The sequence below is a fragment of the Fulmarus glacialis genome, unplaced genomic scaffold, assembly GCF_000690835.1.
Source record: "Fulmarus glacialis isolate BGI_N327 unplaced genomic scaffold, ASM69083v1 scaffold14616, whole genome shotgun sequence".
Classification (NCBI taxonomy): Eukaryota; Metazoa; Chordata; class Aves; order Procellariiformes; family Procellariidae; genus Fulmarus; species Fulmarus glacialis.
This window is the reverse complement of record NW_009217577.1, coordinates 13164-27791: the sequence shown is the minus strand read 5'-3', so window position 1 is coordinate 27791 and position 14628 is coordinate 13164. Positions and strand designations below refer to the sequence as shown.

The 14628-nt window shown below is 38.1% G+C and overlaps 1 protein-coding gene across 1 annotated transcript; it reads left to right on the top strand.

The window, feature by feature from the left end:
* Positions 1 to 2292: 2292 nt before the first annotated feature.
* Positions 2293 to 12753, top strand: ATP6AP2 (ATPase, H+ transporting, lysosomal accessory protein 2; the record flags this gene model as incomplete). Its single annotated transcript, XM_009579734.1, has 8 exons — positions 2293 to 2423; positions 4723 to 4851; positions 7261 to 7356; positions 7555 to 7692; positions 8016 to 8069; positions 9454 to 9603; positions 10657 to 10773; positions 11647 to 12753. Coding segments are annotated over 8 exons (1010 nt in total), but the record flags the coding sequence as incomplete, so codon positions are not given.
* Positions 12754 to 14628: the final 1875 nt, after the last annotated feature.

Below are 14628 nucleotides of genomic sequence, written 5' to 3'. Positions count from 1 at the left end.
GCCCGCCTTCTCCCCCCCCACCCCAGCTCGTCTGGAGACTCTGCCAGGAGACTTCCCTCTCCCTCCCTAGCAAAGGGCCGTGTGGAGAGTTTTACAGATACACACCGTTTTGTTGCCTTGTACGAATTTTCACGTTTTGCCGACCTGCTTTTGTGATCGCTGGAGGCTTTCTGTCGTTCGTTGTGAGTCAGGCTTGAGGCTTCCAGGCCCCATAAATAGTTTTCACTCAGTGTAGTTTAGTTCTTCAGTCCAGGTTCACAAAGGCTTTTGAGAGCCGAAGTTCTCCTGAGGTACAACTTTGGTAAGGTAGAAGTTTGATTAAGTTTTCTGTACGTGGGTGGATAACAGTGTGCTGGATGAATGGCATCTCAGAATTTACTCTCTAGACTTCACTGAATATGTGGCCCAGTGGGGTATAAGCAATAATAGCGTGTCTGAGGAAAAGGCTTGTGTTCGCAAGTTCAAATTCAGTTTCGCTCACTGAGACCTTGAACAAGCCTACTAAGGCCAATTTGGTTAAAAAGGGTAATGTTCTAATTTTGTCCACCTAAGCAACCTTGTCCCAAGTAAGCCAACTTGTCCTAAGTAACGTGTGTGACTGTCTTATAGCCTTGTGGAAAATTTAAAGCAATGTGTGAAATACTACAGACTGAGCAAAAATGTTTGTAGCAATTTTGTAAATTCCTTCCTAAGCAAATTGGTCTGGAAATGTTTCTGTTCTTCCAAATACAGATTGATTAAAATTTATAGCAGGCCATCCAGTGAACACATTAATTTAAAACAAGAAATGCTTGAATCTGCTCCATATACATCTGTTGATTTGGCCTGTTGCTTCCTTTTGCCACCCTTCCCCGACCGCATCGCAGTACTTTGTTCCTTTAGTATGTTTATTGTAATATAGCTCAGATTTACTGTCAACATTTGTATGCATGATCATGATCCAGGCTTTAAAACAGCATCTTCAAGGTCAGATTGGTTAAATTAATATTAGGGAAGATTATAACTGCACAACACATCAGTTTATCAGTTTACTATTGCATTGTTTTTGTAAATAGCCTTTAGATTTGCAGATGCTCTGGAAAACTATTTCATATAGCTGCTTGGATTGGTAACTAATTTTCAGTGATCCTATGAGTAAATACTTCTATTTTGTGTGGTTTTTTTTTTTTAAGAGGGTTATCTTATTCACATCATTTTGGAGTATCTAGTCAGACTGATTATATAATTAGAACTTAAACTTGGATGGCCTGCAAATATTTATTGTTCTCCTGCTCGATTTACTTGAGTCTTGTATCAGATTAGTTTTCTGGTAGAAACATACACAGATTGCTCATTGAGGGGCATACGTCTGAAGTTTTGCATTGTGCATGTTACTGCTTATGTACACTAAATATGTTTTAAAATTTATTTAGATAAAGAAATTTACATAAATAAATGTGTACGCAGTGTTGCAGTTATGCTTAAGTGACTTTTAAAATAGGAAGCTAGACTGAAATAAGCCCATCTCTTATTTCATGGAGTCCTCTCTGACTTTATTACACAATACATCATTGTCATCATAATACAGATTAGAAGTAATGCTTTTAGTCAACTTTGCCATTCAGGGTAATGGGGAAAAGAGGGAAGGGGGGATTGCAAATAAGTGAAAACCCAACATGAGAAGTATTGCAGATTGTGGCATCGGGCAATCAGCTTAGGTCCAGTACTGAGGAAGAAAAATGTCTCGCAACGTCATGTGGTTGAGAAGGAAGACCAGAGGCACCGGAGCTGTTCTGCAGAAGCCAGATTGTTCCTGGCAGTGCTCTGTTTAAGCCAGCACTGACTCTGCTGTTCCTCCTGGCTCTGGGTTCAGTGGTTCAGGTTGTTTGCATGAAAAGAGGGGTTATGCCAAGCAGTCCTGGAAGCAAATGGAGTCGTGTTGGTGCATAGCTGCTTGTGAGCTAACAGCATTTTGGAGTCTGCCTGGCTTTACTGAGAGGTAGCTTTACCAGGTCTGAACTATGACGTCGCTCACAACCTGCTAGTGATTATGCAGAAGCATACTGTGCTGTTGCTTGAGTAATTGTCCTACTCTTGTTAATGTGGATTTGTCCATCCTTAGTCGTTGCTGTATAGAAACCTTATTTTATATTCCAGAGCATTAAAATGATTGGTTCTCATTACTTGTGTTACATACATTGATAGGTATGAGAGGGAGGAATAAGGAATCTTATTAAGCTCTAATACACTCTTTTTCTCTGATGTAAGGGAAAGATTGTGAAAACTCTCACAGCTCTTTTGGTTTGTTTTTAGGTGTCTGCGGTGACGAGTTTAGCGTCTTACGATCACCTCAGTCAGTTGTTTTTCGAGATGGAAGTTGGCCCATTCCTGGCGAGCGGATCCCGGATGTAGCTGCATTATCCATGGGCTTTTCTGTTGAAGATGTATGTTTTGGGTCTTGATTTTGAAATGCCTCTAAAACTACAGACCTGCTCACTTAACATGCAAATCTTCCTGTCATGTGCTGGAATATATAAAATATCATCCTGTTTGTCTTGAGGAATGCATGACTTGTCAGTGTGGTTTCCAAGCATAGAGCTGTATCAGTCATATGAGCAGCAAAAGGCTGCGCTAGCTGGCTAATTTGAATCATCAGCTACAGAGGGAAGCAAGACTGTGGAGTCTTTACTGTGATGTTCTTCAGTTCCTCTGAGACCCAACTACATGCTGTATCCCCCCATCCATAGTCACGTACTGAGAATCTGTGGAAGCCACTGTCATTTCTTGCCTACGAGCTATATCTGTAGAGCTCTGCTCTTGGGTACTCTGAAGGTTGTGAGAAATGGCTTGACTAGGCAGGCATTTTGTCAGGTCAGCAAGCTTGTCTGCTGAGCATAGTTAATAAGAACAAATAAACTGAATAGTTAGGAAGTAATCCAAAGACTTGAAAACCTAATTTGTGGTAGTGTTTCCCAAATTAGGTTTTCGAACATAGCTTTAGTGATGTTTAAAGTGAGGCACGTGAGTAGGAGCCCTTGGATTCATTCTGTCTTGCCTACTGAATTTTTTGCTGGGCTTCAGCAGGGATGAGTGCTGTTGAAGCAGTATGGGAAAGCTTAATAGCCAGGCGTCTCTAGCAGCCTCTGTGTGCAGCCAGATACTCAAAGCTACAAGCTGGGATATTCTCACAATGCTGGTGAGGGAGGCTGGTTCCCATTTCTTCCATATTGCAGCTAAGCAAGAGGTCTGATAAGTCTGGTTTGAATGCAGGTCTGTTTAGCCTGTGTTTTGGAATTTGTCTGAAAATGTCTTGCTGTCAATTAATTATGCTTTTTTGTCATTAAACTAGTAACAGAAATTCTTATGAGTAGTATTCCTGAGAAGGAATTTTGATTATTTTATCAAGAAAAAACAATACATCAGATGGTATTGTGTGCATTGCATGTAAAGACATCCAGAAAAACGGTGAATTTTGGCCCATCTTGGACACTTGACTTTTGGCATATATAACATCGTTATCTTGGGGGAAAAAAAAGTGTTTCAGTACACACTCTGTGCCTTTGCCAAAGCTTGGAATTCGTTTGCTGTGATGGTCTGTAGCATCCTTTAGAAATAGTTCTCTATTAGTATTATTTCAAATCCTAGAAGCAGGCAGGGAAGGAGGTGTTTAAATTACTCTATTCAGTTAAGCCCTGAAACTGAAAGTTTTAGCATTTTCATTAAGGCAGAGGTCACCGTGTAGGCAACTTCCAACCCTGGTATGGAGAATACCCAGGGCCCAAATATTAATTTTGCAATTTACATCAAGGCTGTAGTCTAGGAACATAAACTGACAGTGCAGTAGAGAATTTAGAATTCTTACTGCATTACACTGGGGATTCTCAAAAACAGTCATTCAATATTCCTCCCTTGTTAAGGCAAGATAAAACTGAACCCCTTTTTTGTCCCTGACAATGCTTTAAAAGGTCTGTCTCTTGTTTCTTTGAGGTGGTACAGGTCATAATGTCAATGATATTTAATTCTAATCCAAATAAATTTATTTCATAAAACTTAAACAAGCAGTTATGTCTTTTACACAAACAGAGAAATCTGTTTGAATTTATTCCAAATAGATGAACTTGTATTTTGTGCCTGAATAAACCAGCCAGGTAGCTTTCACTGTGCTCTTACTGATACATAACTGTAGTAAGCTACTAAGGAATCTTTTTATGTTTCTATGCAAATTTCTAAGTTTTAAGTTAGTACACTGTTGATTGACACTCCCCTCCCTTTTTTCCACCTGTTTCTTTCTGGTACTGAAAATATCAAGATGTTAGTGTTTTAATGTGCCTAAACATCTTTCTGTGGTGTTTTGCAGAAGGTTGGGGTTTTTTTGTGGTTATTGTGTTTTGTTTTGTTTTTTCTAAATTCAGCCTTCATTTATTAAATACAGATGATTATATTTGTAATTTAATTATGGGAAATAACTCTTGATATATCCAACATGTATAATGCTTTCTCAGTGTAGACTTTGCTATGAAGTTACTGACAGCTTTTAAACTAACAGTTTCTTCACATCTAACTTGACACAGCATTATTCAAAATGAAAGCATTCTAGTATTAACTTACTTACCATTAAATTTCCAATAGGCTGTCCTGCACAGAAATATTAACAAGACAGTAAGTTATTTTGCTATAATGGTGGGGGGAGGGCTCCTCTCTTTATCCCTGTGAAATACAAGTTTTTTTACTCTCTTGTAATAGGACCTTTCCTGGCCTGGGCTTGCAGTGGGTGATCTGTTTCACAGACCACGAGCTACTGTGCTAGTAACAGTGAAGGGGGTAGACAAGCTGGCATTGCCTGTGAAAGGGATTTCTTACCCTATTGAGAATGTGAGTATCCACGTTTGGAACTGTCATGTGATTTCTGTAACTCTTGTGATCTAATGAGAAGTACATGACTCTCTACTCACTTATTTCTTGCTTCACATGAAGTTCACATATCTCCTAGAATGATGGATCGGGCTGTATAAACAAATAATCCAATCAGACTCTTTACAAGGTGAGAGGCCTTTAAGATCACCCAGGGCCTCCTGAGTTGAGTTCAGTAACTTGTTTGACCAAAGCATGTTCTTGAAAGGCATCTAGTTTTAATATGTTTTTTACCAAGAGGCAGGGCATCCAGTGCTTCCCATGTTAACTTAGTGATACATAGTCAGAATTATTAACTTCTTTTGCTTCAGCTGAGTGATAGCATTTTATATGATGTTGGTTCTTTTGATGTACTGTATCACCCTCTAAGCAGTCTTTGAGTTTTCCTCAAGTACTTGACTGTGAAATACAGCACTTCGAGACACGAGTTGATTATACTGTATCAAAAAGAAAACAAACAACATTACATTTACCTGTCACTGTCTGTCTTTGCTCAGACTCTTTCCTCACACTTGTCACAGCATCACAGAGTCATTTAGGTTGGAAGGGACCTTTTGAAATCGTCTAGTCCAACCCCTTGATCAAGCAGGGTCAGCTAGAGCAGGCTGTCCAGGACTGTGTCCAGTCAGGTTTTGAATATCTCCACAGATGGAGACTCCACAACCTCTCTGGGCAACCTGTCCCAGTATTTGACCACCCTTACAGTAAAAAACTCTGTTCTTATGTTCAGATACAATTTCCTGTTTTTAAATTTATGCCCGTTGCCTCTTTTCCTGTCATATGATGTTGTCCACACACCTCTTTAACAGGAGCACAGTAACTTACAAAATACTGGTAACTGTACAGTGTCTACTCATTTCTCCGTTATAAATACATTGTCTGCTTTAATCCATTTTGCTGCAGTATTGGACCAGTTTTTCATGTTGAGTTGTTGTTTGTCCAGCACGAATCCACAAACCCTTTTCAAATAAGTTGGTTTTCAGGTTATTTCTAGTTAGTTCATTCTGCTTCTGTCCATCTTGGAAAACTTTGCTTTGCGCCAGTTTACCATGTATTTTGGCTCTGTGCGACTGCTGTGCTCCTGTTAAGAATTATTATTTATCATTTTATTATTTCAGTCAAACCGTGGAATCATCAGTGACAATGTTGAATAGTGTTTTGTTTAATATTGGCACCCTATTGCACACCCCAAGATGAGGTGATGGTTTCCCTGTGAAATTAATTTTACAGCTATCACGCAGTCTTTTAATCTATTTTAAAATATCAGCATTTAATTGGAATGTTATGTGGCTTTACATTGAACTCAGGTCAAATTCAGCTTAACACAGATTGCTTTCACATCAGCTTTGAGGCACAGCTCGCTAGTTCAGGCATAGTTACATGTTGGCATTGCTGAAATGGTATCTGGACCAAAACTGATTTAGAATTGTCTGCACCTGACCGCGTAGGTGTTGCTAACTTGCGGAAACCTTAAATATACTGAAGTCTTCAATTGTATTTGCACTTTAACTTTGATAAAGTTCTGATGTATACATAATGCATATTTTCTTTATTTCCCATTAATAGGAATTCATATTCCTAAGCTTTAATTGTTTCCATTAACTGCAGCCATGGCTTCGAATGAGCTGCCCCAAATGTATGCTGGCAAAGTACTGGTTCTTCATTCTCCAATATTCAAGACTAGTTTCAAACGATCATCACTGAGTCCGTGTTCAGGACCGCTGGGTACAAATTATCCGGGCCTACAGACTTAATAAAATTTATTAGAAAAAATGTTTTTATGCTCTTTAACTAGTGAATGGAAATGTGCCATTCTGCTGCTTTTTAGATGAAACCCAGAAGTAAGTGTTTAGAAAAACTAACAGTTTTATTAGCACTATACTGTGCTAGGATTTCTTTTATTCTTAGTAATTTTTATATGGCTCTTTTCTTTGGTGTTTCAGCAGTTGGTCTTTCTACTGGTGTATTTTCATTCATCAGTTTTCTGTGGTTCATAACTTCCCGTTTGCCCTAAGATTGGTTTCCCCTTTTGTATTGCTTCTATATTTGTTGCTCTTGCTTTACTGATAAACAAAGCTATAGTCTTAGCTTAAGTAAGCCTTTTAATTACACAGTTATGGCCCCTTGGAGTTCTTAAAAGTATACTGTGTCCACCATATATACAAACTTTCTGTTCACAGATACACAGTTGATGTTTTGTTTTGCACATTGGTTCCTATTATTTGTTATTATCACTTTGGAAATGGTCATACTCTTTGCTCAAAAAGAGGTTGTCCTATTTTTCCAGACTTCTGTAGTTAAGCAGATTATCTCCTTTTATATCGTTAGGCCCTGTTTTACCCAAAAATCTAACTAGACTTTGTCTTCCAGGCTGTTCCTTTCAGTCTTGACAGTGTTGCAAATGCTATTCATACTTTGTTCTCTGAGGAAACTCCTGTGGTCTTGCAGCTGGCCCCCAGTGAGGAAGTGAGTATTGCTTCACTTCTAATTCCAGATGTTCTAAATAGTAAACCTCTTTCTACTTGTGTGACTGGAGCAAAACCGATTGGTTATACGAAATACTCTGCATTGGAGAGAGATTGCAAGTATGACTGATTATTAATGTGTGACTGGAAAAACTAAGAACTAACCTCTGTTGTTATTAAACAATGGCTATTCCTGCAGAGAGTGTACATGGTGGGCAAGGCAAACTCTGTATTTGAAGATCTTTCTGTCACGCTGCGCCAACTGCGAAACCGCTTATTCCAGGACAACTCCATTCTCAGTTCCCTTCCTCTCAACTCCCTCAGCAGAAACAATGAGGTAAAAAACCTTAATCAGTGGGAACTTCTATGATTTTTTTCTAATATTCTTAGTTAGCTTGTGCTTTTCTAGTGGTTTTTTTTTTTTTACCCTTGCTTTGCCTAAGAGAGCCCACTCTAATTTTTTCTAACTGAACTTTAAGACGTAAGTTTTAAGTTCTTTAAGTAACTTTATTGAAAGAGTAATTTCCTTCTAGCATGTTCTGATGCTGTAGCAGACATAACCTGTTGTAAAATACTGAGACTTGTGACAAAATGAGACTTCCCTAACTTTGGTTTCATCAAAGGAAATACCTGTCTCTTTCTTCCTGCCTCTTCCCCCAGGTTGACTTGCTTTTTCTGTCAGAACTACAAGTCCTACATGATATTGCAAGCCTGGTAAGATTTTTTTTTTTTAAACACTTTCACCATCTTATGTCAAAAACTTCAGAGATCTCATTTAAAGGTAGAGAAGCCGTAGCCAGGATACTTGGCAACCAATGATCAACATCCAATCAGTTGGTTGGATCAGTTTAAATAATGCATTCTCAAGCGATTTGTATCAGCCCTGTCACTGATGGAACCTTAATGATCTGTAGTTTCTTTTGTATTGTGTTTGGTGAGAACAGGGGGAATTCTGAGCTGCTATTTCTCCATATCCAAAGACACAGGAAGTACTCAATGAAGAATTTGCAGGGGCTTTCCTTGTTTTCTTACTTGAGAAGTATAATGGTAGTTAAGAACATGTTCTTTGCCCTGTCTACCATTTTACTTCAAAATACCACCATAACATTTTATCTGAAAAGACTGGAGTAACTTTTATATCGTGAATAGTGGTGGTGATAGAAATGTTCCAATGGAGGGGTGAGCTTTTAATTCTGATCTTTTTAAGCAAAAAGCTTCCTATGATCTTTTTACTAAGAAGATACTGTCTTGTTGCTGTGGCTTAAGATTTGTTTCGGGGTTTGGTGGGGGTTTTTTGTCCTTTAAGCTGCAGCCCTCAACTACTTAAAGTGAAAGAAACTGTCATGGAAAAACTCGGGAGTTCACATTAGGTGAAGGGCTGGTGGAGAGAGATGGGGCTCTTGAGGAAATGAGGTAGAACAACTTGTTTTTGTCTTGCAGACTAGAAATGCTGTAGTTAAAGTAGATGGGAAGATAGGAACAGATGAAATTCCTTGCTTTCAGAGGCTGTTCTCTTGTGCAGGCAAATGTCAGTGCTGCAGCTTCACGCCTGTAGAAGTGCAAGAATATCACTACTCTCCTTTGAGATAGTTTGGATTATATTGGTTGGATTTTATGACAATGGGATGATACTCCTTTAATAAACTACTTTTGTACATGGGCAATGGCAAAGTAGAAATTGCAACCTACTTAGTTTTGTAGGGGCCAGCTTCAGTGGAGGGAATAGTGGTATCCAAGTATTGTAGTTACGTATTTTTTTTCTCCAAGTCTTATTTTTACGGCAGTTACAAAACAAGGATGCTGATGTGAATAAGTATAATGTTTCTTTTTAGTAGAGCTCTATATTACATGTGTATAACATCATGTTAGGAATAGATGCTACATGATGATCATCTGCTTTCTTCTGTAGAATAAGAAAAGAAACAATTGTGGACATCTTCTAGTTAAGCTGGCAAGAAATTCTACTTCCTTATCAATATGGAATATGATTGTAGAAAGTGAGGCTGGATTAGTCCCAGCAAACTGATTTTGTGAAATGTGTTTTTAAAGTAACCTATGTATGAATTAATTTCTTTCTGCCCTCAATGGTGTGCCAAAGCTGTCTCGACACAAGCACTTAGCCAAAGATCACTCTCCAGACCTGTATTCTCTCGAACTGGCTGGTTTGGAAGAGGTTGGAAAACGATACGGGGAAGACTCTCAGCAGTTCAAGGATGCTTCTCAAATTCTTGTAGACTCTTTGCAAAAGGTATACTTTCTACCTAGTGAACAAAACTCACAGGAATACTAAGAAAATATTTTTTTGTGTTAACCACAAGGGAGTTCGTTTATTGACTGTCTTCTGCTTTGAATTGTCACTTCATTAGCGATGTCTTGACGGATGCTTGTTTTTGTTGTTTGGTTTTTAAAATGCAGTTGTTCGTTATAAAATCGAATGTTACAATTTGTCACTCTGGAAAGTGTTGACATGATTCTACAACGTGTTAGATATTTTGCCTAAAGGAGTAGGAATATATTGAAACCATATATCAACATGACTGGATATGTTTCTTTTTCCTAAATAAATATCTTGCATTTAAAACCACCAGGATGTCTCACAAAAACTGGCGCTCAGAAATGTGGAAGTATGTTTATCCCAGAGTACAGTGGTTAGTTTGCCCTTGCCCACAAAGCTGTATAAATCTGAATTGCCAAGCCTCTAAAATAACTGCTGTTCATCTATCAATGTGCTCAAGAAAGTAATTACTTAGCTGGTCTGATGTAATCGTTAGATAAGACCAGTCACTTTTGAGAGTTTCAGAAGCATGATGGAAAAGTGTAAAAGCATGAATTTGCTAAGCCAAATAACTTTTCTCTAAACATTATTCTTTGGCCTCTTTGCAGTTAAGCAAATATATTTAAATACTAGACATGTTAGTCTTTGGACCCGATTAAAATTTTCAGGTTCATAATTTCCCAGTGGAAGGTGGAGAACCTAAATATTTTGTTGAAACTAACAGACATACAATTGGGAAACTATATGGTGATGGGCCTTTTGTAAAAGGGATGAAAGAACGAGTTTCAGCGCAGAAAGCAATCATAAGCTACAGTCTGCTGAACAGTGGTTGGGGGGTTTTAAAGGGATGCTGTAAAGCAGGTGAAAGTTGGCAGTTTCTTAGTGGAATTCTAAAATAGTACAACTTTCCATAAGCTTCTTATTCCTGAAGCTGACATCTTGTGATTTAGTACATCTTGCTAACAAAACTCTCCTTAATTCCTGGCTACAGTGTAGGTTTTAAATAAATCACTTTTGCTTTTCCAGTTTGCAGATGAGATGTTTAATCTGTATAGCGGGAATGCCGTAGTAGAAGTGGTGGCTGTAAAGACATTTAATTCTCCCCTCACGAGGAAGACTCGCTCCATTCTCCAGTCTTCAGAGGTAGTAGATGCACATTTTTCTATATAACATTTATTAGAAGTGCCAAACTGCATCACTTCCTCACTTGAGTGTTATGATTTTTTTTTTTTTTTTTTAAGGACTAGAATACTGGCTATGATTTAGGCATGGGTGCTAAGGGGTCAGCTTGCTTGTCTTGATCTTCACTTACCATGTAGTAATTTAGGTTGAAGAGGGCTGCTGGAGGTCATCTAGTCCAACCTATGGCTCAAAGCAGGATTAATTTAGGAGTTAGATCAGGCTGCTCAGGTCCTTGTCCAGCCAAGTTCTTGAAAAGTCCATGGCTGGAAATCCCAGAGCCTCTCTGGACATCTTATTCCAAAGTCTTAACCACTTTCACTGTGAAAACTTTTTCCCTTACGTCTTGTTAGAATTTGCTGTTTTCTCCCCAGTACAGTAGTGCATGCAAGCCCTGCCTTACGGGTGGGGAAAATACTGTTGTCCTTGACTGTGCTGCCTACACTCCTGATGCAGCCCAGGATGCAGTTGCCCTTTGTCACTGCAGGGGCACACTGCTGATCCCTGTTCACCTTGTCTACCAGGACCTCCAGGTCCCTCTCTGCAGAGCTGCTCCGCAGCCGGTCAGTCCCCAGCCTGTGCTGGGGTTATTCTGTCCCAGGTGCAGGGCTTTGTGTTCATCCTCACTGAATTTCATGAGGCTCCTGTCAGCCCATTCCTTTGGATTCCATTGATGTCAGTCACATAATCACTTTTGCATTTTGTGCCCTAGCATCAGAATTGTCTAGACAAAAATGCATCTCTCTTATTCAGATTGCTTAGATTTTTCGATGTAGTCGGAATGTGTTTTGTATGCAAACTAACTTTGAAGTAATACACTTATTTTCTTTATTACAGAGCGAAACAGAAAATCCATATAACCTTGCCTATCCGTATAACTACAACTACTCTGTAATCTTCAACATCATTCTGTGGATGATGATAGGTCTTGCTTTAGCTGTGATAGTTATCTCCTACAACCTCTGGAACATGGATCCTGGGTATGACAGCATTATTTATAGGATGACAAATCAGAAGATAAGAATGGATTGAACTACACTGTATTTCAGCGCAAGGAAATGATGAAGAGTAAGGTCTCCTTTAAACTGTGTGGAAAACAAATATTATGACATGGTTAATTGTGGAATTTTTTTAAAGGTGTATTTATTTTTAAGTTGTTTGTTCCCCCCCCCCCCCGCCCCCCCCCAAGCCTATTTTAAATGTTAGTAGTAGCACCAGATGGGCTTTAGAAATTGAAATTTGCTTGTTTAAAAAAAAAAAAAAAGAACAATCCCCAAACTAATTGTTATTAAAGTAACATCATTCCATTTTTTTATTCATGTAACATGAGTTTTTGAAATGCCCTGTACTGCCTGTGACTGTGTGCAAAACAGATAAATTGAAATTATGATAGCAACATGTTGTTTGAAACTTTTACACTGGAAGATTAGAAGTTATAGCTAAATTGTTGTGTTGTATATTATGAACCAGTTGTAAATGTTTGATGTAAATATTTATAATGGCTATATGTAACTTCAGAGAGGATAGTAATTATTCTTTAGTAAAATACTTAATATAGAAATATTTCTACAAGACTACAATTCTAGTGGCACAAATGGCATTTTGATCTCATGTTGATGGCTCAGATGTAAGCTGTAGACAGAAGGATCCTTTACCTAGAACTTTAATGATTTGGAGGTAAATAACACTAGTGTGGCTGGTCTATACAGTGGAGAGTCTATAAATATTGAAGTAGCACCAGTCTGATCATGGTCTAACGTCATGTACAGTTCAAAGTTCCTATTATGATGCTTCATATTCCTTCCATTTGTGTTGATGTTATTATAAAAAAGAACTATATCAATTCTTTTTGATGATAAGAGTGGACCAACACTTGATTTAAATATACCTGGATTATAGTCGTGCTTCAACCATACAATAAAAGAAAGAACAGTTGTTCTGGAATGCATTTATTCTTTGTGGCTTCATAGGTGTGGCTACTTCTATTTAGTATTAGCTTGGCTGAATAGAGTCAGTGCTGGCAGCCTCCTATATGTGACAGTGGGCCTAAGTCTATAACAGTTTAGTTTTAACTGTCTTTCAAAAGCAAATGTTGGAAGATCACCTTGTATGGATTCATTTTCCTAAACCAAATAGTGAGTGTAATTAAAACAAGTGATTAATCTCTGGCTTGAATCTTTTTTAGAACTACCTAGTTCTTAGAAACTCATTTGCTCTTGTGGTAAAAGGAATCCTTCCAGAGTACAGCAGTGTGAATGGAAACTACTTTTTTCATCTTGTTGTCCTCTAATGTGCTTAACTTTCCCTATTGTTAGGAGAGATTTGTTCTGCTTCCAGAAAAGATCTGCTCATTGAATTAATTTGTCTTGTTTATTGGGTATGTCAGATTTGGAGGGGTTGAAGTTGTTCATGTCTTGGAGATCCCGGACAATGCTTCATATTGAATCGAGTCACACGCTGCAGCTTTGCCCAAGTCCAGGAAATCCAGTTTAGTATATGTTACGATCTTTTGAAATTACTTTTAATGGCATTCAAAGTTAATCTGGGTGATTAAGACCAATATATAGAAAGGAAGAGCTGCACTGCCAGTTTCTCTGACAAGAATGTGTAGTCTAATTATTGAACATTCTGTAACACACTTGCAGTGTTTTAATGAGAATCAAATCTATCTGATGAAGCTGTACAACTTTATTATGAAAACAATTAAAATACAGCTCTATCATCCTGTTTGATGGGCATGAACCCTAATGTTTTAAGTAAACTATTACGTGATAGTCTATATGTTGTTTTAAATTTCTTTGACTGTTTTGAGATCACTTAATAATGAAGAAAATACCCCCGAACTTCACCAGGAAGCATGATCTAGGGTAAGAAAGGGGATAGTATATTAATAATAAAATCTTTCCAACTAAACTATACCTTAAAAAAACCTATGTGTGTGGTAGGAGGAAGAATGACGATGTCAGGTTACTGTCAGATTGCAGGGACTAGTTTGCAGTAAAAGGTTAAAAACCACAAAGGTAAGGCAAAGATAAATGCTCTGGGAATATTTAGAAGCTTGTATTGTTTTCAGCTGTCTTGGACATAAAGCAGTTGAAATAGAGTAAGCTGCTTTATGCGATTCTGCTTGTCCTATACAACACTAAGAGGTTTAAAATGTTAAAATACTCTCTAAAAAACAATGCCGCAATAGGTTCCCTGATATTTTAAATCACACTTTGAAATTTCTAATTACTGATTTACAATTGTTAAGTCTTTTTATTCAATTCCCTTATTCTTTAAGAAGATGCTTAAGCTCCATTTCTGAGACTTGTTGCATGAACTTTCTGGTCAATTGCAACATCTTTGCCACAATGTACAGTGATCACAAAATGTGCTAAGGTGACCGTATGTACTATTAGAAATTACGAGCTCAGCTCTGCCATAAGGGTAAAGCTGCTGTAATTCATTTAAAGTAAATGGGAAGTATTATTGTGACAGACTTTTTCTGAAGAACCTCTCGGAGAGGTTCTGTCATATGGAAGAACAGTATGTCTGGGGTAAAAATATACTACATCGTGATTCTGATAGGCCAAGCACTGTAGTATAAGAAAGTTTGATCTCCTGTTTCACCTGCTTTTATCAGCAATAAGTAACTCAAATTGCAGCTTTGTAGAGAGTGTTTCAGCAAGGCCTTTTAAGGAGGTAAAAAACCAACCAACCAAAAAAACCCCCCAAAAACCCTCCCAAAAAACCCAAAAGGGATAAAGCGTTGCACATCTACTAACTCGTACTAGGACTCCCAATGCTTTTGCAAGATTAGGCTGTTTGGACTGTGGG